The sequence below is a fragment of the Martes martes genome, assembly GCF_963455335.1.
Source record: "Martes martes genome assembly, chromosome: X".
NCBI lineage: Eukaryota > Metazoa > Chordata > Mammalia > Carnivora > Mustelidae > Martes > Martes martes.
The window spans coordinates 92,903,182-92,930,409 of record NC_137897.1 but is presented as its reverse complement, the minus strand read 5'-3'; the positions used below and the strand labels follow the sequence as shown (position 1 = coordinate 92,930,409).

At 46.0% G+C, this 27,228-nt stretch overlaps 2 protein-coding genes across 5 annotated transcripts in view; one reads left to right on the top strand and one right to left on the bottom strand.

The window, feature by feature from the left end:
• Positions 1-6,856, top strand: part of TMEM255A (transmembrane protein 255A) — a gene marked incomplete at both ends in the record, with an annotated part of 48,202 nt that extends 41,346 nt beyond the window's left edge. For all 4 annotated transcript variants that reach the window (XM_080794939.1, XM_080794941.1, XM_080794940.1 and 1 more), the window contains one exon: positions 6,698-6,856. In XM_080794939.1, coding sequence (XP_080651065.1) covers positions 6,698-6,856 — 159 coding nt within the window. The remainder of the gene's footprint in view (positions 1-6,697) is intronic.
• Positions 6,857-10,183: 3,327 nt separating this feature from the next.
• Positions 10,184-17,784, bottom strand: ZBTB33 (zinc finger and BTB domain containing 33). Its single transcript, XM_080794937.1, has 2 exons — positions 17,657-17,784; positions 10,184-15,183 (listed from the first exon to the last, which is right to left on the bottom strand). Exon 2 carries the CDS (start codon positions 15,179-15,181, stop codon positions 13,163-13,165), a length of 2,019 nt encoding a protein of 672 aa, XP_080651063.1. The 5' UTR covers positions 15,182-15,183; positions 17,657-17,784; the 3' UTR covers positions 10,184-13,162.
• Between the last annotated feature and the right edge of the window lie 9,444 nt (positions 17,785-27,228).

Below are 27,228 nucleotides of genomic sequence, written 5' to 3'. Positions count from 1 at the left end.
CAAATAAAGAAAATCTTTCAAAGAGAGAGAGAGGATACAGGGATGTTGAAGTTAACACAGGAATAAAAAGTAATAAAAAGTCATCCCCGGGGGGTGCCTGGCTGGCTCAGTTGGTGGAGCATGCAACTCTTGATCTCGGGGTCTGAGTTCAAGTTCCATGTTGGGCATAGAGCTTACTTTAGGAAAGAAAAGGTCATCCTGGGATGGAGGGGCCATAGACACATAGGTCCAGCCCCAGAGGCTGCCTCTATTTATTTTTTATCAAAGCAAATTATGTTGATTACATTGATTTTAGGAATTTTCACTTTCTAACAAACCCAAAAGTAGGAACAATCATCCCCCTGGTGATGGTCCTTGTACACTCTAAGATAGGAAGTCTGTCTATAGGGTATGGAAACATTTCTCTGTCCATTTTTCCTCATTCAGACACTACCCCAGGGATGAAAACAAGATTGACAATGCCAGTGGTGACTCGGGCTGTTGGCTTCAGTCCCGTCACTGTTTACTCTGCTCCCATGTGCCAGGCACTGTGCTAAGAGCTGTGGATATAAAGATTGATTGCATTAAGAAATCAGGGACTTGATGTGGTCCATATACACTATGGAGTATTATGCCTCCATCAGAAAGGACGAATACCCAACTTTTGTATCAACATGGACAGGACTGGAAGAGATTATGCTGAGTGAAATAAGTCAAGCAGAGAGAGTCAAGTATCATATGGTTTCACTTATTTGTGGAGCATAACAAATAATATAGAGGACAAGGGTAGATGGAGAGGAGAAGGGAGTTGAGGGAAATTGGAAGGGGAGGTGAACCATGAGAGACTATGGACTCTGAAAAACAACCTGAGGGTTTTGAAGGGGCGGGGGGGTGGGAGGTTGGGGGAACCAGGTGGTGGGTATTAGGGAGGGCACGGATTGCATGGAGCACTGGGTGTGGTGCAAAAACAATGAATACTGTTACGCTGAAAATAAATTAAAAAAAAAAAGAAAAGAAATCAGGGACTTGAGGGGCATCTGGGTGGCTCAGTTGGTTAAGCGTCTGCCTTCGGCTCAGGTCATGATCCCGGGGTCCTGGGATCGAGTCCCGCATCGGGCTCCCTGCTCAGCTCACCCCCTGCCTTTGCCTCTCCCCCTGCTCGTACTCTTGCTCTCTCTTTCTCTCTCACAAAAATAAATAAATAAAACCGTAAAAAAAAAAAAAAAGAAATCAGGGACTTGAGTGGGGAATGGTCAGGGGACAGCAGTGGAGACAAAAAATAAATAGACCCAGAGTGCCGTGGAAACCCAGAAACAGGGTCCCTAACCCCAACCTACACTACAGAAACAGGGTCCCTAACCCAAACCTACACTACCAGCAGGGATTTGTGGAAGCCTCCTCTTTTTAATAACAGCTCCCATTCATTGAGCCCTTGTTCCGCACCAACTGTGGTGCTGAGGTCTTCACGTATGTCATCCGATTTATATATCCAATACAAATATCATCCTTTGGGGGAAAGAGTTTTGCCATTGCCCGTCTCTTGTCATTGGAGTCTGTCTGACTCTAGATTGGCTTGAAGAATTCTTTGCGGAAGCTATAAATCTGACCCCAGCATAGATCTTTTCCCCCAGTTATTTTAGGACACATATTTTTTACCGATTTAAATTACGGGCTTCCTAATCATGACTCAGAAGGGGTCTCTAGAGAGTAAACTCTCTCTGGTTAGTTATTAAATTGCTCCCCACTCCAGGAGCTGCTGGGACACTTCTCATACCTCTCCCGGTTCTTTTTCTAGATTTGAGCTGTCTCTGCATTGGAGACTTCAGAGTTGGGTGGTGTGGGTTTTGAGTGATGTGGGTTTTTACATTTCTTTTAAAGACTTTATATATTTTAGAGAGAGAGAGAGAGAGCGCGCACACCTGGGCAGGGGGAAGAACAGAAGGGGAGGGAGAGGAAGAGAGAGAATCTCCAGCAGATTCCGCACTGAGAGCAGAGCCCACGTGGGGCTCAGTCCCAGGATCCCAAGATCATGACCAAGAGTCAGACACTCAACCGACTGAGCCACCCAGGCACCCCAAGTGATGTGTTCTTAGGTAAACTGTTTCCTTCTGGAACTTCAGTGGTGTGCTTGAATTGAGCTTTCTTTTGTTCACCAACTTTCATTCCCTTCTAGTTTCTTTTTTTTAAAGATTTTATTTATTTATTTGACAGACAGAGATCACAAGTAGGCAGAGAGGCAGGTGGGGCGGGGGAGGTGGGGGAGGGGATCAGGTTCCTTGCTGAGCAGAGAGCCCGATGTGGTGCTCAGTCCCAGGACCCTGGGCTCAATCCCAGAATACTGGGATCATGACCTGAGCTGAAGACAGAGGCTTTAACCCACTGAGCCACCCAGGCGCCCCTCCCTTCTAGTTTCATAGGAGGAAATACCAGTCTTTACCCAGGAAAGCCAAGAGAATGAGGGAACACCTTGCTTACATTCCCAGATAAATAGAAAGCAATCAGCAAAACCGCACACCAGCTCTGACGATGAAACTTTCAGAAGGACAGACCTACCCCTCCCTCCCCCACCACCAAAAAAAGCCAGAGCTTCCTTATGATCTTCTCAGATTGGAAAAGGGCCCACATCACAGATGACTTTTCTAGACTTTCTTCTAAATGACTTCCCCATTCGGGTCATTTCTAAATAGGACTATATATGTAACTTTGTGCTTGAAAGCTACTGCTCCTTTTTACCCCAAGGCTGATAGAAGAGAGAGGAAAAAGAGGGATAGGATTTTATTTTAATCCCTCCAAGTTGTGCCCTCGTTGGGTAGCTGTCCAGTTAGGAAGCTTAGGAAATACTCCTTGTGGTCAGACACGACGAGGGCTTTGCTCTGGTCAGATGGCCCTGAGGAGGCTGTGAGTGCTGAGCTGGGAGAAACGGGACTCTTGCAAACACTGGACTCCACGGTGTCCTCACTTCATGAGCTCCCCATCCCCCAAGGCAGGAAGGATTGAAACTGAGGCTACCTTGGCCTCCTCACTAACCTCCCCACTCACTTCCGTTGCCCCAACGACGCTCATTTCCCTCCTACCTATACATTGGTTTTAGCCAAGTAGCCCAAATTCCGTGGGGTATAAGGCATAGGGTTCTACTTGCACTGGGAAATTCAACCCAAGGGAGCTTTATGTAACACCTCTAGGGATCCAGCTGTACTTCCCAGTCTGGCCCACCGGGCAGGTCCCCCTCCTTCACTAACAGTGAGCTGCCTCCTCTCCTGTCCACCTAGTAAACAAAAGTCTCAGCCTACGCAAAATGCAGACACCTCTGTTTATGCTCGTTATTAAAGCCTGTGAAAGTACCGTAGCTACCAAAAATGACCCACTAGAGATTGGACCCGTTTAATGGGAGGATCGCTTTAGTCCTGGGGGAGGGGGTGCATGGCACAGGCTGCCGAAAGCCTTAGAAGGCTGTGGCTGCCCCAGCTCAACCGTTTCTCTGTATTTCCCCCTCGCCTACCAAGTGTGTTCCACCGGGCGGGGGGGGGGGCTGGGGGGTCATCCTCCGGTAGCACCCTCAGCCTGCGGCTCACCCCCCTTCTCGCCCCTGCCTCCAAGGAGCAACTGGGCAGGCAGCAGGCTCGAACTGACCACGGTGGCCCAGCAGTAGGCTATTTAGATGCTTTTCATGCTTTGTGGTGTGCGAGGATTCAAAGCTCTGTTCTGCTGAGCTGCCTGTCCCATTAGTAAAGTCGACTCCCACTCCCAGGCAGGAACCAAAAAGCACCAGGCCAGCTCCCCAGCTGTAACAAAGCCAGATCCTTCCCAAGGTGCCTGCTCGTTGCTAGGAAACTACGTGCGGGTCCTGTGGGCCTTGTCCTCCCTCCCTGCTTGTCCCCCCCAACCCCGGGCCCCAAGGGTGTGTGGACTGCAGCCAGTTAGCTCCCTAGCTCTGCCAGGAGTCCTTCAAGTTTATCCTTAAGACTCCTAGCGTCCTCAAAGGGAAGTGAGAATCATACCACTCCCGGCCGCTTGAATCCTTCCCAAACATGAAAGCAAGAAGTGAGAACCAAAGGCCATTGTGTCACACACACACCCCCACCTTTTACTATCAAAGTGTGCAACTGCCACCCTCGGCGGCTGCTGCCCACAGAAGCTTCTCGCAGCACCTCCCGGGACAGAACTGCCTCTTGCTGCGCTGTTGGAAGCTTGTGCCTCCTGTCTGGGAGCACCTAAACCTGGCCGCCTGGTTCTCACCCTCCCGTGGCGCCTTTAGAAGGGCCAAGTGCCATGTCTCCAGTCCCTGGCGTGGAGACTCTTGTCCCCACTGGGCTGAGAGGACAGTGCTCTCCCTTGAAAGCAACAGGGGAGGAGGGAGGGAGGGAAGGAGGGAAGAAGGGAGTCCTGTAGTGCAGAATGGAAAACTAGGAAGTCCTCCCAGAGTGGAGAGAGGAATTGGGATTTTAGCAAGGAATCGGGCTTGTCTTAAGTCCACCGACTCAAGTTGTTTTGTCTTTAAAGGTTCTGCAGGTCCTTTGACCCTGTCCATTCCTTCACTCAGGGCTGAAAAAATGAATGGGGCGGGGGAGGAAGAGGGAGTGATGGGAGCCACATCCCTTGTCATCCCAGCACAATGTGGATGGATATTTCAGTGCCATGGGCAAGACCTAGATACCCGGTCAGCCCTTTCTTTTTTTTTTTTTTTAAAGATTTATTTATTTATTTGACAGAGATCACAAGTAGGCAGAGAGGCAGGCAGAGAGAGAGGAGGAAGCAGACTCCCTGCCGAGCAGAGAGCCCGATGCGGGGTTCGATCCCAGGACCCTGGGATCATGACCTGAGCCGAAGGCAGAGGCTGTAACCCACTGAGCCACCCGGGTGCCCCTGGACAGCCCTTTCTAAGGAGTGCAGGGGTGAGGACTGGGGATTAGGAGACTCAGCCAGGTGGTCTCAGGCTCCAGAAATCTCATGTCAAGGCCAACTCTTGGTAGCCCCAGACCTTTAAAAGTAACATGATTGACTCAGACTGGTCAGCCAAAGTAAAGGCATAACCTCCTGCAAACAGCACTCAACTGTTGAGAAATTGTGGTGTAAGTGGGTCTTTTTGTTTTTCTTTTAAAAGCCATACCTTAAAAGTTATTTATTTATTTACAAGAGATTGAGAGAGAGAGGGAGTGGGGGAGGGGAGCAGAGGGAACAGATCAAGCAGACTTCCTGCTGGACCTGGAATCCAACCCTGGGCTCCCCGAGATCAGAACCTGAGCTGAAACCAAGAGTCAGTGCTTAAGCGACTGAGCCACCCAGGTGCTCCTTTTTGTTTTTCTTTTCATGTACCAGTTCCTCCTAGAACTAAGACACACCAGAAAATTGCAGTTCTCCAGCCCTGTTCATTGGCTTATTATGTTCACCCTTCCTGAGAGCCTAAAACCAGCCTCTGGCCCCCTGCCGTCCAGGTAGTCCCCTCCAGTCTCCAGGCCTCAGCCGTGCTCCACCGCCAGAGCAAGGAGAGGTACCCACAAGATGTGACTGTATTCTTTGAAAATGTGTTTTACTTTTAAAAAACATGCGAAGTTGGGGCACATGGGTGGATCAGTTGGTTAACTGTCTGCCCTCAGCCCTGGTCATGATCCTGGGGTCCTGGGATCGAGTCCCACGTCAGGCTCTCTGCTCAGCGGGGAGTCTGCTTCTCTCTCTCTCTCTCTCTCTCTCTCTCTCTCAAATAAGCAAATAAAACCTTTTTTTTAAAAAAAAAACATACCAAGTTCATCTGATATACTCCTGAGGTTAGGGTCACTCATCCAACATTTATTGAGTACCTACTACTTGCCAAGCACTGTTCTGAGCTCTGGGGGATATATCAGTGAACAAAATGAAAACAGGCCAACTCTCCTTGAGCAGGAAAGTTATCAGGGTCAAGGGTACACATGAGCCAGGGAAAGAGAAGTAGCAATGACTCCTGATGTGTCAATTCACTGTTTTTTTAAAAAAGAAAAAAAAAATCTCTATGCTCTCCCTTCCCAAAGACTACCAAAATCAGACAACACGAAGTAATACTGAATCCTACGTCACTGAAACCTGGCACGTTGTTCCTTGTTCTTACCATTGGTGTTCTCGTCTCCGCACCGGTGCTCCTCTCTGCTCTCCGACCTACCCCATGCTCGGGCGGGCGGGCTGCAGTTAAGATGAAACAGAAATTGTCAGACTTGGAAAAGCCCAGATCCAAGAAAGCCCAATTAACCTCTCTGACCTTAGTTTCTGTTTGGTGTTTTGGTCTGTGAGATGGGCTCTGGGACGTATTCTGGCGGCCAAGACTTTCCCAGGCATTACTGGCTTAACCTCTGAAGTTCTTAAGGCCCGAAGTAGCTTTCCGAAGACTAGCGGGGATGCTGTTGCCATAGCTCGAGGGAGAGGCACTGAAGGCTTGGGCTGTAAACATGGACAGGGAAGTGGTGGACTGAAGAGACAACACGGAAGTAGGAGTGACCAGGCAGCTGGAGGCAGGGCTCAAGGGGCTGGGGAGGAGGACCCCATGCTCTCCGCGCAGGCGCTGTGCGGCCTGAAGTGACTGCAGCAGCGGGACCCCCGGCTGATGCCCCGCATGAACTCTGTGAGGCTTCGGAGCGCTCTGTTGTTCCAAACAGAAGCACACCTGGTCCATACTCGTTTTTTAAGTAACGATGGGCTGGGGGGTGGATTGCGACCCAGCTGCTTTAACTGGTGTTTCGTTTTTATTACACAGCATTCCAGTGTCTTCCCATCCTCCCCGCCCTCTGGACTTTCTGATGAGCCCCAGTCCGCCTCGCCTTCGCCCAGCTACATGTGGTCCTCGAGCGCACCGCCCCGCTACTCTCCCCCCTACTACCCTCCTTTTGAAAAACCACCACCTTACAGCCCCTAAAGAGGAATGCCTGCTGGCTATTGAGATTATCGTGGCTTTTGTATTTCTGCTTTAGTGGAAGTGTGTAGGGTACAAAATTTAAAGTGTGATTCTTATGCATAAAGTTTTATGAAGGCCTGCCAAGCTAGGGAAAGATAGGGATGAAGCTTATTCATTTATCAGTGCAGAGCAGGGGTGGCTAGGCTGAACCCAGCGCTTCCAAAAAGGGCAGCGCGCACTCTAAGCAAGGCTGGGGAGCCATCCCAGCAAGAAGCTTGTCCCGTTGGGACCTGGACCTGCGTTTCCCTATGGCTCCGCCTCGGTCCTCTGCGGCAGCGGCAGCGGGGCTTGCCACCTGTTCCACTTTGTGTAAATGCAGTGTCGTCCTCAAACCCTTGACAGACCGCCACCCTAGCGCCTTGGGTTGAGCACCTGGCTTATCTATAGGCCCTATCTTTCCCTACCACTGAAGTCAGTCCCTAAGGAAAATTTCCCAGCTGGAGCTACCCAGTGGTTCCAATGCAGAGAGTTTTGGCTAAGATTTTGTTTGCTTGTGTCTGGATGTCAAAAAACGCTGCCTGTATCTTGTACTCCTTTCTTCTCTGTGAGTATTGTAAAAATGGCTGTTGTGATCGTTCAGCTCAGCTTTCGTTATCAGTACCTCCCAAAGGGAAAAGTGCAATATTCCCTCGAGTAGTGGGAACAGGACTGATTGTTTAGGATGCGCTGAAATACAAAGACCAATGTGTGAGGTGTTTTGAGTCGATCTCAGTGACACATTCGGTAACTTAAGAGACAGAGGTTCTGCTGCATGGTGCAGTGTTACAGAAGACATTGGCTATGGGAGATCTTACGGTTAAAATTCAGAGTTTAAAACGCTAGGCTAGGTTCTTGGGTGGTGATGATGAATTGTTACTAATCTTTGTGACTATTTAATCTTCAAATATTGTGCTTCAATCCCAGCAAACCGCACGTATCCCGCACCCCACCCCGAGAGAATCATCTGTATTTTAATGCCACTGCTCTTACTGGCCCTTTTTTCTGTTGAGACCAATCACGACAGTGTTCAAGACTATGAAAGTGTTACAATGCCGCTTTAAGTCTGCAAAACCTCAAAAGTAGCCAACTTGACAAATTCTTAGGTGTTACCGTAGATTTCACATCCATCTGGCACATTGTGGTAGGCATTTGTATGGTTCTTTTAATTATGCATAGCTTTAAACCATCCACCTGACGAACTTAACACTTTGGCACCCATGCCTTCACTTCAGAAGGAACACTTTCACTGCGGTCTTATGTTAACCTGAGACTCGAGTGATTTGAAGGAAGATGGATAATCCTACACTTGTATAATGTAAAAATACAGGGGCTACAGGAGGGTACCTAATTAGTTCTGCAAACACAGAACGCATACTGGAAAATTTTCCGGCCGATTTTGCTACCTCCCGACTTGATGGATTAGAGGTAGCAGGCAAATGCTGGTGCTCCCATCTACCTTGTAGACACCCAGCCATCAAGAATTATCAAGGCACAAGTGCCCTCATTGTTCACAGTAAATGTTTGCAAAGCATTCGGTTTAACTTCCGGCATTATGAATGATGTCTCATCCAGAGTTCAAATCAGGAAAACTAGAATCCTTTTGCGTTATATAAAATTACTATTATTTTCTACAGTTCTGAGCATATTAAATTCTATTGGATTTCAAAAAGGGACTAATGACCAATTGACTTACTATACCAATACCAACTTGTAATACTCAATGAAATTTCTTGCCATTTACACTACCTTTTGCTTTAGTGAACGTGTATGAGTATTTAATTTTTTAAAAGGCACCATTACACAGTATATCCTACATTTATCACATTTCTTAAAGTGTTGAGACTCTGACTCATTTCTATGTATTTTTCTTACTTTACAAAATAACTTGAAACAGAATAGATTTTGTAACACTTAATTTGAGCTTCTTTTTTTATTACATTGAATTATATAAAGTGCATGTTACCTTAGAAAAATTAATATTCACTGCTTTACTCTTTTGCAGAACATTTGCTGTAATGAAGGAATTTGTATTTCCAATATGTACCTTGACTGCATTTTGTAATATTTACTGCTTTATTCCTAATTCTGCTTTAAAGTATTGGAACTGGGCATGAAACATTAAAATATTAATCCAGAACCTCTACAAACTGGATGTTGCTTAAAATCTGTATCACTGCCATGTTGGAAACCCAGACTGCTTTTGTGATGTTTCAAATTAATAAAACTATCCTCCTCCGTATCCACTTACACGTTGTCTTCATGGAACCCACAAAAGTATCACAAACACTCCAAAGCAACTAACAACAGCCCATTCACTTTTGACTATTATGGTTCAAGGTACAATGGGGATGTGATGAACCAACATGTAAAACCTTTTAGAAGGTAGAAGAGGGACAGTGAAGTATCCTCCAGATTGAGTAGGCATTTTGAGACCAAACAAAGCAGCAAGCGAGCGAAGCAAGCCACTCCATACCGCGAACAGTCTGACTCAGGGTAACTCACTGAGGCGGGCAGCGGGGGCGGTGGGGGGTCCTCTGTGGAGCGGGCCACAATCCAGGCACTACACAGCTGTTCTCCAAAGTCCGGACCTCAACCCACAGATCTTACAGAGCACTGTGGTGAGGCCAAAGTATAGTTATCGAAAGTGGTGCCATCTGGGGCGTCTGAGTTGGTTAAGCGTCTGCCTTCGATTCAGGTCATGATCCCAGGGTCCTGGGATCGAGCCCTGCATTGGGCTCCCTGCTCAGTGGGAAGCCTGTTTCTCCCTCTCCCTCTCCCCCTGCTTGTGTTCCTTCTCTCACTGTCTCTCTCTCTCTCTCAAATAAATAAAATCTTTTAAAATAAAAATAAAAAAATAAAGTGGTGCCATCTGTGTGCCAGAGGGGAGGGGAAGAAATTGTTAGCTCTCCTAGCTGTTTCGACAACTTTAGGAAAGATCAAAACAAGCCTTCCTATGTTCTGGTCAGGGCATACGTTAACCTCCAAGGGCCCTGGAACGTGTAGCCCTGAGCGAGGTCACTGCGCAGACATGAAGAAGACGGAGAGCCCAAGATGGAGTCAGTACTGTCAGCACCTCAACAAACCTAGTGGGGAACTCCACTGTGCTGTCATCAGAAATATCCTCTAAACTGAAAAACAAAAGAGTAGAGTCTATGTAATTTCTTTTCTTTTTTTAAGTGAGCTCTATGGCCAATGTGGGGCCTGAGCTCATGACCCCCACCCCCCGTATGCTCCACCAACTGAGCCAGCCAAGTCCTCCAAGCCTGTATCATTTCTGAAAGATAACCTTGTAAAAAATACGCTCGAAAATCAGAATTATAACATTTTATTTTTGCCATAAGAAGCTCTACGAACTAATACCAGGAAATGGTTAATGAAAAGTAGAACTTAAAGTCATATGATAGGAAAGATTGTACAAGTATGAACATTACAGTACTGGGTGGAAATGAACACAGTTTCGTATGATTGACAGAGGTGAGGAAGCCAGTGCTGTTGAATTAACATTTAATCCTTTAGGTTAGGCATGCCTTGACAATACGAAATACCTTGACCATTTTTAACCATTTATCTTTTTGGTACAATGGAAAAAAGACAACATCAATTCCTCATAGTAGTTACATGTGGGGGATCAGTACCGAGATGATAATGATCATTTAAAATCGATTTTAAAGTAAATCTTGCAGGATTGCTATGGCATTTTAAAATCTTTGCTTAGTTTGGGCATTTTCATTTTCTGTCATCTCTTTCAGCACACTGGTATTTTCAAACAGTTCCTATCCAGAAGGTTTACAGGTAATTTAGTGTAGGAGCAAATTTGCAGCCAACTTGAAAGAAAAAAGAAGGAATTTAGTAGCCAGAAAGCGAAGTACGAAATAGGAAAACACCATGGTAAGTTTTAAACAGAATCTTGCTACAGATTTCCAACCCAATAAACACCAGGAGTGAATGGTTTCAGCCCCAAAGGAGTAGTTCACACAAATTCTGAACTTTGGATATAGCAACTTCTGAAAAAACTGAAGACTTTGACATACATGCAAGGAAGAGTCTTCTGGCAAAAATACAAGTTAACTTTCCAGTTTTCCTTCTCCCCAGAAAACTCTAGAAGACACCTTCATTAGGCACAGAGTTTAAATTTTATACTCAAAACTGACACAGAGCACAGCGGCAGGGCATAATAATTCTGTTCGTATTCTTCAGAATGGACAGTTTTCCCTTACAGACTCGATACCTGGTTTGTCGTAATAGCCTTGTTAGAAACTCTTAAGTTTTATTATGATCAACTAATTTTCCTAGCAGGTAAATTTGAAAGGTCTGGAAGCTCTGCTGGCTGTCAGTATCATTCACACTTACAGAAGTAATTATGTCTAACTGGTGAAAGAGCATTAATGAAACTCACACAGATTTCCACCGGAAATATTTCTGAGTGCACCTTATAGTCAGAGCAACGTTGTCAGTATCTGCACAGAATGGAAACAGATACTGTGATTCCAGAGATCTGAGTCTTAAGTTCTAAGGTAACTTAAACTTTTCCAAGGATTAGTTCGCAAAATGGTTTGAACGTCAAGACTCAGAACAGAAAGCAGACAGATGCACATCATTCTAGCCCTCGGTAAGCAGAAGATTATAGCATTTTTCTTTCTCGTGTTATTGCAAATACTGAGGCCTGATACCCTCTGCTACCAACTGAAACACTGAAACCATTATCTTTGAATCTAGCTTACCGTCAGAAGAATGATGTATACGTGAAAAGTTATGATTAAAGCTTTAAGTTCAAAGTCAAGAAATAGACTATTTTTAAAAATACATAGTTAAAGAGAAAGAAAATATCTATGTTGAATTAAGAAATATTTAAGCAAGGTTACAAAGGACTAACGACTATTCACAACAATCTTTTTCAGTATCTATTAATTTTTTTCCTTTGCAAAAAGTAATTTACAGAAGTTCAACACATTAATCCTGTTATAAAGGCTAGGCTATATATTTGTTCCAACCTGCTTCCTTTTAGTACTAGCATTTCAATGAGTTTTGACTTTATTCTCTAAGTGTTTTAAATATGTGTCACCTGAAAAGGAAGAAAGGTACACGTATTGTTCGCAAGATAAACGGGAATCAACAAGCCTATATAACATTCCATATATAGTTTCTGATTGCTATAATATTGCAGCACTTTGCAGATGGAATGGAACTTACTTTAGAAGGGGTAAAAACCTAAAAGGTCTTGTGAAGGGAAAATACTAGATCATGAATTCAACTATTTCGAATGAAAACTTTCTATTAGAAATTCTAAGTAATATGAACATTTAAAAATATATACCGGTAGCCTCCTGCCTAAAATATGTAGGAGTCTCATTTATGGAATCTATCATTTATAAAGATTTATACATAATGAAATATTTATTTGGTGGCTTTCGGATTCGAACTTTGAAATTTCAGAAGGGGAACATTTTTAACCAGATGAACAAAAAGGGAACTCTCCATTCACTTCCACTCTCTATCATGTAAGAACACAGAACTCAAAACAAACGCAACAGAATTTTTCCTCTCCTCCTCTCTGCAATACAGAGATGTGTTTTCCATTAACATCTTTGCCCACAGAGGCCACAACTGCGAAGGTATATATACAGTAGTCCAGCCACCAAAGTCTTTTCCAGACAATGGCAATAAAAGCAAAATTCAATTCTAATTAGCTAAAACTCTTTCTTCAGATGAGACACTTGTCTGTGCGGCCATTTTCATGGCGGGAGGGAGGCAGGAGGTTGCTATCCATTTGGACTAGCAGAACACACAACCAAGCAGAGACTTATTCTGCAATTTTCCAGAACAACTTTAAAAGTTCTTGTTTACTTTTTATGCCACATCCAAAACACAACACACATTTATAGTCTCAATATTAAGATAATTGAGAATTCAGCAGTAAAGTGCTAACATGGAAGGGGAAAGTTGTAAGATAAACTAGGGTATGCTAATAACTCCAGTTATTTTCAAAAAACATTCAGACTGCTTCAAATTCTATTCAGGAAACTATCTCTCCAAGCTTTTTTTTCTTCTTGCCTCTTTAAAACGAGCTGAAAGCTAACTATACAAACAGATACTCGGGCGGGGGTATCTCAATCTCTACTCAAACTTTCAGAATAATTTGCTTCTAAAACTTATCAACAAATAATCCAACTAGACTGCCTTCAGATGATGTGGCAGATCAAATGAACTCGTTTTCACCTTAATTTGTTTTACAGGTCTTTTGAAACCCCTGCGCCTGAATGCAAACCAAACTTTTGGAGATTTCAAAGTTCAATAAGATTCTGGTATTATAAATTCAAACTCGGTACTGCCATCTGTTACATTCTGTTTAAAAATTGAATCATTTTCCTGCTGAATAAAAATATCTTCCCAGGTCATTGGCTTGTTCTGAGGAGTAGATGCGGTCCCTACTGCAGGGTCTTTCCCAGCATCGACCTTATAGCCAACAGCATCATCCTTCATTACAGGCATAGTGCCTGACCTATCAGAAAGATACGCATATTGTCTGATCTGCAGGGACCTGCATGGATGTAAACGATAAAGCTTTGAGTCTCCAGAAGGATCTTGACTATGAACTGACTTTATGTGCGAAGACATAAACTGATAGTTGATGAAAGATTTGCCACAGGCCAAACACTGGTACCTTCGCTCCCCTGTGTGATGAATTTCGTGTTTTGTGCGATATTCTGCAAGAGGAAATACCTTCTCACAGTAACGGCAAGGGTACTTCTTCTCCCAGGAATGAATGTTAAAATGTCTCCGCAAGCTTGTCAGACAGACATATGACCTTTTGCACACAATACAGATATAATAGACCCTCCCATCTACTATTAACTCATAGTGATCATCATGTTTTACTTTCATACGTTTGTTGGGCGTCTCACCGCTAGATGTTTTTGGTATCTCATTCTCAAGTCTGGCCTCCCCTTCGTCAGGGTCATCTTTGACGGGGATCACTATGTCATAAGTATCTTCTCCGATATTTGCATAAACCTTGCAACCCGTCGACAAGCCTTCAATCTCAGTAGCTGTATCTAAGGTAATGATCTTCTGACCCTCCATTAGATGTTTTGATCCTAAACCTGCATCATTAGTGTTTCTAGTAATTATATCTGAAATTTTTAAGGAAGTGGAAAGTGGCTCTTGCAGAAGTGTAGGAATCTGCATCTTCTGTACCAACGATCCATCAAAAGTGGCATTCTGGGGGATCTCAGCCTGGGGGACCAAAGATGTATTACTGACCGCCGAATCTGGACTGGAGCTAATAGTGTCATCATCATCATCTATAATTTCCTCCTCCTCCTCTTCATTGGCCTTGTTTCCTGTTATAACAGCACTGTTTGGTGTCTGCTGATTCTGCACAAGCAAATTGATTGAAGGAGACATATGATTTGGAAGTGAAGAAGTGACATTTGGTGGTGTAGTAAGTGGTGTCTGATTTAGCAAAATAATGTTGGGAGTCAGATGTGTCGGGGCTGAAGATACCAGCAATTTTTCACTTCCTTGCGTCTGGCTCAGAGTTGCCTGATTCACAGAAGTAGGAAGTTTCTGAGTAGGTGTGAGATTTGGTAAAGGGGGAGAGTTATTACTAGCACCAGGTGCAACATCTGAAATGGCAACGGAACCTGGGTTAGGCTGGACCTGAGCCACTGCATTGGTACTCGGCAAAGTCTCCTTTGCAGGCAGAATCTCAGAGCAGAAAATGACGTCATCGTCATCATCATCTGAATCGGTAACAATGATCTTTTTTGTCTCGTAATCTTCAGCAGATAAGGAAAAAGACTCGGTTATAATAGGCATTATAGTGGCCCCGTTATCTTGGGCTTCATCTTTTGACTTTTGTATTTCAAGGTTCTTGTCACCAGAACCAGGAGGTACGGTTTCTGCATTACCGTCCTGAGATGTACCTGAGATGCTTTTAACCTGTGACAATGGGACACCAAGCTCTGCTATAAACTTAACCCCTAACAGCTGCCCTGATTTAATCAACTCATCAAGTAAATCCGATCTAACACGAACAATTTTAGAACTATAGATATAATTGAGAATTTCGGCAAAGATTTCTGCTCTTATAAAGCTCAGTTCAACAACTTGCCCGGCAACTGAGAAGAGCTGATGGAAGTAAGTACTAGAAGCTGAAAGAATATTCCTGTGGGCCCGGAATTTTCGGTCTTCCACGATAACGGTAACGTCACAGAAGAGTCCATGGCCACGTTGCTCATTCAGGGAGTTCAGCAGACTGCCAGAATATTGAATGTCTGTAGCAGAAATCAGTTTTCTACTCTCCATGCCTGAGAGAAAGGGAGGAGAAAGGGGTGGGAGAAGATTAGAAAAGAAAAACAAGAAGTACTTTATCATTTCAGAATGTAAGCTGCAGCGCCATTCAAAGGTGTATTCAAATTTTAACTGAAGTTCGGCATAAATTATTGGCTCGTATATAAACTGTTCATACAGGCTGGCTTTTGGACCATGCGTCATATCTCATGACTTCCCCCTGAGAAGAGACAAGTGAGTTTTTCATTGATCTACAGATCTGAACGGTAATCTCTTCCTCTGAATCTCAGATACATGTGTCACCACTAAGCAATTTTTTAAGATTAGAATTAATTTTCTTAGTTCCACTTTTGGGTTCTGTCCCCAAGAAGACTCAAGAGTTCATTTTTAACAATCTTAAAACTTTAGGAAAAAAGTCTTCATCGTGAACACACACAAGTTATTTCACCTGTAAATGAATGATTTAAGTGTCAGAAAAGCTTACTGTGTGCAATATCCATCCTATACTCTTCCTAAATTTTAACTGATCCTAAGAACACCTTCAAAAGTTACTCCCTACAGCCAATGACCAAACTGTTTATAAACACTGACAATTACTACCTCCAGACTGCCGGTCAGTTTTCTGTTCTTATTTAAATTGGGGTGCCTCACCTAGATAAACTATGAAACACCTTTTTTGCCCTTTCCCCTTTCATCATCTCCTTGTCCCTTCCCCTCACCTCTCTACTCTTACAATCTCCAGAGGTGAAATGTTAGAGTGCCAAGCGAAGTCAACAGATGGTACTGTGAAAAAAATAAGACAAAGGAAAGGTCACCATTTCTTAATGCTTATTTGCATGAAAACACGAAATATTTCAATTTGTTCATAAAGAATTATGTAAAGAATTACGCACACTGGTATGAAAAATTTTTCTATACCAGATGTGTTAGTGAAAACGAAAACATAAACTTAATGGAGCAGAGCAGGCAGTTACTCTAGAAAAAGGGGGGAGGTCAGTAAAGAGCAATGCTGTGTACCACTCCAAAACATTCTTTTTTTGCATGTCACAGAATACATTTGCAGTAACAAGGGTGCCTAGTAGCTTAAAATATATACATACATTATATATTTAATTTTTATGTATTTAACTTCTATAGAATATATACACACACACACACACACACACACACACAATTGGCTGATAAGTACTTTAAGTAGAGAAACACTTTTATTGCTAATATTCTCTCCCTTCAATGTTACCAAAATAGTAGCACTGTTGTCACAGTGCTTAAGTTATATACACGTGGAAGGCGGGGCGTCTCAAGCATCTTCGAAATTTTCAAAACTGCAGCTTAAAAACAAAAAGTAGGCAAAAAGTCTAGAAATGAGGATTTGAAAGATCATTTGTTATAAGGCATTGCTCGTTTAACAGTACCAAGGAATTCCAGGTTACCCTAAAGGCACTCATCGGAAAGGGTGACCTTTGGACAGCGAGCTAGCCACCAGGGCTTCCAAAAGACGGGGATTTCGACAGAAGTCGCTTTTAAGTAGGTAGATAGGTTTTCCGAATACAATTTTTGTCGTTTGCAAATGCGCTCTTGGAAGGAGGCAATGCATCAAACATACGTGTCCAGGTGACACTGGGAATTGGTTTCATTTTGTTTAGATTTCCTCCCGCTTTTCCCCGTCAGGGTGGGCCCAGGAACCGCACAGATCGCTCTGAACCCACCCCGAGATCTGCGACCTGCCTCCGGAAAAGCCATTCCGCATCGCTGGGAGAAAAATCCCTGACGGAAGACAGGTGAAGGTGGAAAAGAGAGAAACGCCATCCGCGAGCGAGTAAAGCCAACCGACACGCGGCTCCCTGCGGCAGCTGAACCCCATCTTCCTTACTCCACCCCCTCTTCCCCATTTGCACCCAGCCGGCTGCAACCGAGGTGGGTTTTTTTTTCTTTTTTCACCCCAATTCACGCGAAAAGGCAGCTTCCTGCAAATCCAGATGGAGGTAGGAACGCACCGCCAGGGCGGGGGTCCGCCGGCGAGCCGGGGAAAGTAGAAGGTGGCGAACGGGAGGGTGGGGTGTTGGGAGGGGATGAGGCCAAGCAGGCGGCATTGTTGTGCCCTGAGAAGGGGACGGAAGGGGAGGATGGGCCGGGCAGAAAAGCTCTAAATCAAAGTAGGGGCTAGGAGGAGAAAAGGAGGCACAAAAAGGCAGGCGGAAGGTGAGGAAAAAGCCAAGTGGGTCCCCGCGGTGGGCTCCCCATGCGCCGGGCCTACCCAGGGCACCGGCAGCCCCTCGGCCCCTGACGGCGGAGGGGACCGCGCCGCGGCCCTCGGGCTCGTCCCCTCCTTCGCTCCCGGGCCCACACAAAGAAAGGGCCGGAGGAGCGGAGCCTCCGACTCCGCGGCTTCCTGGTTCAAGTGAGGAGAATGCAAACGCAGGCGCGGCCCAGCGACGGAGGCAGCGGGCGCGCTCCCTCGCCGCTCCCGGCCCTGGGCCGGGTCCTCACCTGCTTCCCGGCGCCGCCGCTTCTCCTCGTCGGGCCGCGCGGACGGGTGGGAGCCCTCCAACGACCAGAAGCCGGACTCCGCGGCGATTCGGCTCCTTCTTTAAACGTCGCTCCAGTCTTGGTCGACGTCGACGCGGCTGCCGCCACCGCTGCTACAGCTGCCCCACGCCACCGACAGAGGGCACAGCGCGGGGGCGCAGCGCGGAAGCCGGAGGCGCCCTCCTCCTCCGAGCGCAGCTCGGCTCTTTCCGGAAGGGCCCGAGCTCTAGGCGGCCGCGTTTCGGCGTCCGGCGCTGCCTTCGGCTCCTTCCGCGGGGGGCGGAGTGAGACTGGGAAGCTATGGGAGCGTTCGGCCCTTTCCGGAGGGCGAAAGGGTGGGAAAAAGGGAAGGGAAAGATGGGGTTATGCGGTCGGTCTCCGGCGGCTGAGATCCTAAAGTCGGCGCAAGCTTCTAGGGCGTGAAAACTTTTGGAGACCGTAGGAGTTTCATTTCTTTTACAAGTTTGAAACGGCTCCGTTAGCCTGTCTCTTAGACGATAAACCACCTTGAAATAGAATCTGAATAAATATCACCAAGTCGAATCGATCGACTCAGGATGACTCAAGTTCTAGGATGACAAGTTAACAGCGACATCACACTATTTTTAAGAACTCAGTCTAGGGTTTGGACACCAGACTGCCTTCTAAGTTGAATACTAAATGATGCAGTACTATCTTAATCCCTTCGTTTCGACTATCGTTTACTGACCACCTGTTTGAGCTATTCCAAATCTCCTGTTAGGTGCCGTGGAATACAAAAATGAGTAAGCCAAGGTCTCCTTTCCAAAGAGCTCAGTAGATGGTTACACCAACGTGGACAAAAGTACCTGTCCAAGGTTATAGAACACAGAGAAGGAAACAGCAAACTAAATGTTCCCATTTGAGCTGTATCTTGAAAGAGGAATAAATCAACACTTGCATTGTGTTTTTTTTTTAAGCATTTTAAAAAATATTTTATTTATTTATTTGACAGAGAGAGATCACAAGTAGGCAGAGAGGCAGGCAGAGAGAGAGGAGGAAGCAGGCTCCCTGCCGAGCAGAGAGCCTGATGCGGGGCTGGATCCCAGGACCCTAGGATCATGACCTGAGTGGAAGGCAGAGGCTTTAACCCACTGAGCCACCCAGGCGCCCCTGGTTTTGTTTTGTTTTTTAAAGATTTTACACATTTATTAGAGAGAGAGCGCGAGCTCGAGTGGGGGTAGGAGCAGAGAGAGGGAAAAGCAGACCCCCGCTGAGCAGGGACCACGCAGGGGCTGGATCCCAGGATCGAAGGATCTCGACCTGAGCCCAGCCGAAGGGCCACGCCGAGCCACTGAACCACCCAGGCACCCCTAAATTAATACTTCATTGTTAATTTATTATTTTTATTTACATAGCATTTCCTTCTCAGGTGGTTTTGGTGTCTGACATATATTCGGTGTTCAATAATTGTTTAATGAATGAATAAATGAATGAGTCCTGGTAATTTTTTAAATTTTATTTCTTTATTTGGCAGAGAGAGAGCTCACAAGTAGGCAGAGAGGCAGGCAGAGAGAGGGAGGAAGCAGGCTCCCTGCTGAGCAGAGAGCCCAATGCGGGGCTGGATCCCAGGACCCTGAGATCATGACCTGAGCAGAAGGCAGAGACTTTAACCCACTGAGCCACCCATGTGCCCCGAGTCCTGGTAATTTTTGAAAACCCTCTGGTAATACACTTCTGACTGAGTACCATGATGAACTGAGCAACAGAATGGGTGTTTGGAGAGCAAAATCTCTCCCTTTAGGCTGATTATTGATCGTATCCAACTAAGGAGCCAGAATATTAGATTTTGTCTTCAACAGTTAGGGCCATTCACTACCTTCATTCTCTTTTTAAAAAAATACGTATAGGATATTTCCTCTATTTCCCAATACTTGAATTTACCCGTTTATCTTTCAGTCGGAATCCCTGTGCCTCCTTTGTACAAAAACCTTGCTGAAAATGTCCATCAGGATATTCCATAATGAAAACAAATCTTACTGTATCTAATTTTCTTCAACATGAAATCAGACAAGAATGTCACCATCGATCCACCCCTAATCTATTCTACATTGTCAATAAAGTAAAACCACATAGAAAAATACCAAAGTGGTGTAATACAGTTGTATTTTCATGCGGAAATAGGAAATCCACATGAAATTCCTTAGGCTCTTCAAGATTTTGTATCGTGAGAAAACAATGTGCAAGTTACTGCATTATTGGGCTTTTTAAAAATTAGGACTTAAAATTATGAGTTTCATTGTTTAATATAAAGACATTTCACAGGAAATAGGAGTCCACTGTTGTAAAGGAAACTAAAGCAGATGGTTAGTATTTTCCTGGAACTGAGCACTTAACAAAATAAATTAGCAGATTTAACAAAACTAGTTAGCAGATTAATGACCATTTTCCTGAGTCATCCTTGCCCAAAATTTAGGAGCAAAAAAAAAAAATGTTTTTAGGAACCAGGACAAAGTACTTCTTGAAAATTTAGAAACTCTTTGCCTTTCAGTAGCTTCGTTGACTAAAACTAAAATGAGATGTATCTTTGAAATACAGGTCACAGTGGTAGTAGCTACACTCTTGATATAAAATGTTTGTTGGTTACCTCTCAGTAAACTGGAAGACACGATGTCATTTCTTTTACACCAGCATTACCAGCACCAAGGTGGCCAAGAGAATTGCCTTGCCTTTTCCCCTTCCCTGAAAGGGCTTTAAAAATGTGGAGCTCTGGGCGCCTGGGTGCCTCAGTGGGTTAAGCCTCTGCCTTCAGCTCAGGTCATGGTCTCAGGGTCCTGGAATCAAGGTCCACATAGGGCTCTCTGCTCGGAAGGGAGCCTGCTTCCTCCTCTCTCTCTCTCTGCCTGCCTCTCTGCCTACTTGTGATCTCTCTCTGTGTGTGTCAAATAAATAAACAAAATCTTTTGAAAAAATTTTTAAAATGTGGAGCCCCAACTAAGGTATAATGAAAACCTATTGTTTAAGGCAGGAAACCTTCTCTTCCCTTCTAGTCATGTCCCTCACCCCCCAGCCCAGCAAAAACTAAATTAAAATTTAAAAGCTACCTATACCCAAAGGGGATTCAATGATCAGGAAAGGAATTTTCTGGTAGGAAAGCAAAGGACACCAAGAAATTTGAGTGACCTTCACGATTGCCTCTTGGACAAGATCATTGGAGAGTTTCATTAATTTTCTGTTTCTTGACCAGTCATTTCATCTTTCACTTTCATCTGTAGGCTTAAGCCTACTTCAAATAACCCAGTAGATTTTATTTTATTTATTTTTTTAAAAGATTTTATTTATTTATTCGACAGACAGAGATCACAAGTAGGCAGAGAGGCAGGCAGAGAGAGGAGGAAGCAGGCTCCCTGCGGAGCAGAGAGCCTGATGCGGGGCTCGATCCCAGGACCCTGGGATCACGACCTGAGCCAAAAGCAGAGGCTTTAACCCACTGAGCCACCCAGGCGCCCCAACCCAGTAGATTTTAAAGGTATCAAGCATTTCACATTCTTGGAAGGTTTTTGACTGGCTGATAATGGAATCAGTTAGGTTTTATAACCACATTGTCAGCGTTTGCTTGCCTTGTTTGACCTTGATTATGAATTTTTTGAGGGCAGCAACTGTCCTCTCCTGTATTAATATGCAAAGAATCTTGTGGGCGCTTAATATATATTCAATGGATGATGATAAAAGATTTAAAAAATGACGTTCATTCGGTTCATGCATAATAGAAATAATACTTTCCCACAGAATTGTTTTGAGTTTCAGTTTTCAAACCATGACATGCTGTTGACTGCTTCCGTGTCTGTGCCTGGAACCCTGAGTCTGGAATAACCATTCATTTCACATCCACAGTTTGTCTCTCCTGTTGGTTGGCAAGTGCCTGGTCTTCCAGAAAGATGCAATTCCTCACTAACTTACTTGTGAAGCCTAACTTGATCCACTCAATGGTAGATAAATATGGCTACTTAATGTTGAATGAACGAGTGTCTGGTACCTAATGAGAGCTGGATATACATTTGCTTGTTCATCTCTATCCCCTTTTCTACTTAATCCTAACAATTTGCTCTTTAAGTGACTTGATACTGCTGCTTCTCTTTTTCTTCTTAAAGCCTTCCAAACTCAATTAGATAGGGACAGATAACACTCCGAATGGGAAAGAGGGAGTGGACAATTGCTAACAATAATAGAATCTATGGAACAACAGCAACAACAACCAGGTAGCTTATTTCAAATATGAAAAAAATTGAGGGAAAATTACTACCCATGAGTTCTTTGTGAAAAATTACTTGGCAATGTGAAATAAACTCAAATAAGAAATGAGTCAAAATAAAAAATTGAGAACTGACATTTTGCAGTGAGCCAATCTATTTAAATGGAGGACTAAGACCAAACAATGACTATGTGACAGAATGAAACCATTATAAACCCTGACACAATAAAAACCCATTCGTTCATATGTTCATGAAATATATATCATTTAGTACCTGCTCTGTGCCAGGCAATGTTGTAGGCAGTGCGGATACAGTAAAAAAAGACAAAGTCCCAGTCTTTGTGAAACTTAGATTCTAATGGGAGAGACATATGATAAACATATGTGCATATATTATCTAAATGCATAATATCAGATAATAATGAATGTTGTGAAGAAAAATAAACAGTGTCAAGGGATAGAGAACTATCAGGTGCCACTGTAAACAGTGTGGTCATGGAAGACCTCTCTGAAAAGATAATGTGTGAGCAAAGAACAGAATAAACCAAGGGAAAGAGCTATGCATATATCTGGGAAAGGACATTCTAGGCAGTGGAACATGTCAATTCCCCTCAACCAAAGATCCCCAGGAACATGCCCATAGTTGACAAGTTGGGTTTATTATTCTTTGCAGGGAAGGAGAAGGCTCACCATAGGGAACTGTGGGGTGTTTCAGTAAGAAGACATTAGAAAGAACCTATTGTAGTATTTGGGCGATTTAGGGGATGATCTAAGGAAAGGGGAGCTCCTTCTAGATCAAATGCTGTCAGAAAGCAGCACTGTATGATTGGGCAGCTCAATAAATCTTATTTCTAGGGAGGGCAGAGGAGAGCAGGAATAAAGCTGTAATTGATAAAGTAGCAGTCACCCATTTTGGCCAAGAGAGGGGATGTCTGGTGTTTTCTGAGTGACACAGCAACCTTTTTTAAAAAATCTATGGTTAGACAAAATTATAAATTAGTCTTGTTTTGCCTTACTTCAGTCTCCTAGTGGCTTTGTCTTAGGTTAATGTTGTGTGAGTTTATGTCCAATAGAGGAACATGGCCTGAATGCCCTGCTAGCTTCCAGATATCAGGGCTCTCTCCTTTTCCCCATTCTCAAACAGCAAGTAAAAAGCTATAAGGAATAAAATTTAGAGGACGTGGAGGAGGTACAACAGTGTTCTTCTCATCTTCAACCAAAAATAGTCATTTAATACTGCATTATTATTGTACGTGACATACTTATGTTGGGTCGGCGGCCCTGGGAATGCAGGAGGAACAATAAAATGGCCGCCAGGCCGCCATCTTCCCCTACCCAGGACTTTCCTGCCAGAAGGACATCTGTCAAGGACACATCAACCTGAGTAAACCAAAATCTATGCGAGAAACAGAAACCAGCCACTTTGGGACTTTCCAACCCCCAACCTCTAACCTTACCAAATATGGTTATGAGCCCCTGCCCTGCCCTGGCCTAATAAAAGCTCGCTCAACCCCTTCCCGCTCACGACTTCCCCGACTCTCCTCTCCTGAGTCGCGGAACCTCGCCCGATGGCGCCTTTAATAAACCTTGTCTTGCACCTATCTTGCCTGGTGTCGTGTGTATCTCGCCTGTAAAACTTTACATTTGGTGCCGAAACCCGGGAGGAAATTGAGCCCCCACTTCGGTGAGAAGGCTCTCTCCTGTCCCTATCTGGACCTGGACCTGGCTCTCCCAGCGCCACTTCCGAGACCGTGGTGAGTTTCCCCTGACTCCGAGTCTCTCTGGAAAGCCCTGTCCGAATCTTGGCTGCGTCAGGGCTGACCCCGCCTGTCACCAGGTGACCCCCTGCGACTCCAGGAGTTGGGAGATGTCCTAACCTCCACCGCAGTCGACAGTCTTTCCGCAACCCAGTGTTGGACGAGGGGATGCCTTCCTCCAGCCCTCGAATTGCCCAGCAACGAATCATGGGGACCTCCCAATCCAAATTCAACCCCAAAACACCCCTAGGGTGTCTACTGGCTAAACTTAAGACCCTGGAACTGGACCAGGACCTGCGAAAGCGACGTCTCATACATTACTGTACTGTCGCTTGGCCACAATACCTATTAGACAATTAGTCCCAATGGCCTCCGGAAGGCATGTTTGACTATCAGATTCTCATGGACCTAAATAACCTCGGCAGACACCAAGGCAGATGGACAGAGGTCCCTTATGTTCAGGCTTTCTGAACCGGCACCCTCGTCTACCCCTCCCCCTCCCCACTCCTACCCCAACTCCTGGAAAAAACTTACCCCTTCCCATCCTGGTATTGCCCCCACCGACTCTCCCCTCACATCTCCTTTGAGGCCAACCCCGATAACTACATAAAAGGATTCCAATATCTGGCCCAGGCCTATGACCTCACCTGGCACGACCTACATGTGGTCCAAACCACCACCCTCACCACAGAGGAGAGGGAACGCATTCAGGCTGCTTCCCGAGAACATGCTGATCAGGTCCATCTCACTGACGCCACCATGCCCGTTGGCGCTCAGGCGGTCCCAGCTGTAGAACCTGGATGGGACTATCAGAATGGCCAAGATGGCTGCCGGCGCTGCGAGTGCATGGTCCAGTGCCTCATTGCCGGCATGTGGGCAGCCTCCAACAAGGCGGTCAATTATGATAAAATTAGGGAAATCATTCAGGAACCAAATGAAAACCCAGCCATATTTCTAAACAGACTTACTGAGGTGCTGACTCAATACATTCGCCTAGACCCGGCCTCCCCGGCAGGGGCGACTGTTTTAGCTACCCACTTTATTTCTCAGTCAGCCGCCGACATTCGGAAAAAATTAAAGAAAGCAGAGGAGGGCCCTCAAACTCCCATTTCTGATCTGATGAAAATGGCATTTAAAGTCTTTAACTCCCGAGAGGAGGCAGCGGAACTTCAGCGCCAAGCCAGACTCCAACAGAAGGTCCAACTGCAGACCCAAGCCCTGGTAGCAGCCCTGAGGCCAGCAGGTTCTGGGGGTCAACAGAAGGGAGCACCTAACCGTGCCCCTCCAGGGGCCTGTTTCAAATGCAGAGCCGAGGGACACTGGGCCCATCACTGCCCCAATCCCAAAGCGCCTACTAGGCTGTGCCCTCAATGCCACATAATGGGCCACTGGAAATCGGACTGCCCCAGCCTCGGGGGATCCCTGGCGCCTCCTCGCGGGGGTGACCCTGAGACGGTAAGTCCCGCCTTCCAACTACTCGGATTGGAGGATGATTGACGAGGCCCAGACTCGGACATCCCTCTCACCTACGCCGAGCCCAGGGTCACACTCCAGGTAGCGGTAAGTCCATTTCCTTTCTGTTGGACACGGGGGCTACCTATTCTGTCCTGCCTTCCTACTCGGGTCCTACTCGTTCCTCCCCAGTCGCAGTCATGGGAATTGACGGTACTTCCTCCACTCCAAAGGCCACCCTCCCCCTCGCATGCAGCCTGGATGGATTCCCCTTCTCACACTCCTTCCTCATCATCCCTTCCTGTCCTGTTCCCCTACTAGGCAGGGACATCCTCCACAAGCTTCAGGCCACCATACGTCTCTCTCCCTCTCCCTAGACTTCTGCTCACCTCATCCTTTCCCTACTCACCTCTGACTCACCCTCTATCCCAGACTGCCTCCCCTCTGTAGGCCTGCAGGTATGGGATATTTCCAGACCTGTAGTAGCAACCCACCACACCCCAGTTAAGACAGGACTCAAGGAAGAGTCTACATTTTCCATCCCACCCACAGTTCCCTGTCTCGATGACTCACCGGCGAGGACTTAAGCCTATCATCGACCGCCTCCGGCAGCAGGGTCTCCTTATCCCCATTAACTCTCCATGCAACACCCCCATCCTTCCCGTTAAAAAAAAAAACCCTCAGGAGCCTATCGCCTGGTACAGGACCTAAGACTCATCAATGAGGCAGTAGTCCCACTCCATCCGGTGGTTCCCAATCCCTACACCCTCCTTTCCAACGTCCCCCCACTTTTCCAACATCCAACCCACTTCTCAGTCCTGGATCTCAAAGACACATTCTTTACTATCCCCTTCTATCCAGACTCCTATTTTCTCTTCGCCTTCATCTGGGAGGACCCCGAAACACATATCTCTGGACAATTAACCTGGACGGTCCTGCCCCAGGGCTTCCGAGATAGCCCCCATATCTTTGGTCAGGCCCTGGCCATAGATCTCCAACAGTGCACCTTCGAGGCCAGCACTCTCCTCCAATATGTAGATGATCTCCTCCTCCTCAGCCCCTCCCTCCCTTCCTCTCAGGAGGATACTGCCACTCTGCTCAATTTCCTGGGCACCAAGGGATACTGAGTGACACCTTCCAAGGCCCAACTCTGTACCCCCTCAGTCACCTACTTGGGAATATTACTAACTCCCACTTCCAAATCCCTCGCAGGAGATCTTATCTGCCTCCTACAAGACCTACAACCCCCTCCGAATGCGGAAGACATACTGTCATTCCTAGGACTGGTGGGCTTTTTTAGACATTGGATTCCCAATTTTGCCATTCTGGCCCGGCCCTTATACCGGGCCGCCAAAGACACACCACAGGGACCTCTAACCGACCCAGGCTCCGTTAGATGCCTGTTCTACCAGCTCAGGAACCACCTCATTTCAGGACCGAGTCTGGCCTTGCCTGACCCTTCAAAGCCTTTTCATCTTTTCACAGACGAATGGTCTGGGCTGGCCTCCTGGCCCAACCAACTGGTCCCACCTACCGAGCAGTGGCCTATCTCTCCAAGCAACTAGATGTCACTGCCCAGGGATGGCAGCCCTGCCTCAGGGCCCCAGCGGCAGCCACTTCTCTTACAAAGGAGGCCCTCAAACTTACCTTAGGACAGCCCCTCACGGTCTTCTCTCCCCATCGACTGGGAGACTTAGTCAGCCACAAGTCCTTGGCACAACTCACTCCTTCCCGTCTTCAACTCTACCACCTGTTGTTCATAGAAAACCCCCAGGTCACACTCTGTCTCCCCTCACATAAATCCCGCCACTCTCTTGCTGACACCCTCGTCTACCCCCACTCCTTCCCACTCCTGCTCTCAACTCCTGGAAGAACTTACTCCCTCCCACCCAGGACTTTCGGATCGGCCACTGCCTGACCCTGATCGCACTCTGTTCGTGGATGGGAGCTCCCTTATAGCGCCGGGTGGACAGCGACACGCTGCCTATGCAGTGGTCACCCTAGACGCTGCCATAGAGGCAGCCCCTCTTCCCATCGGGACTACCTCTCAAAAAGCAGAACTCATGGCTCTCACCAGGGCCCTTCACTTATCTAAGGGTCAACGGGTCACCATC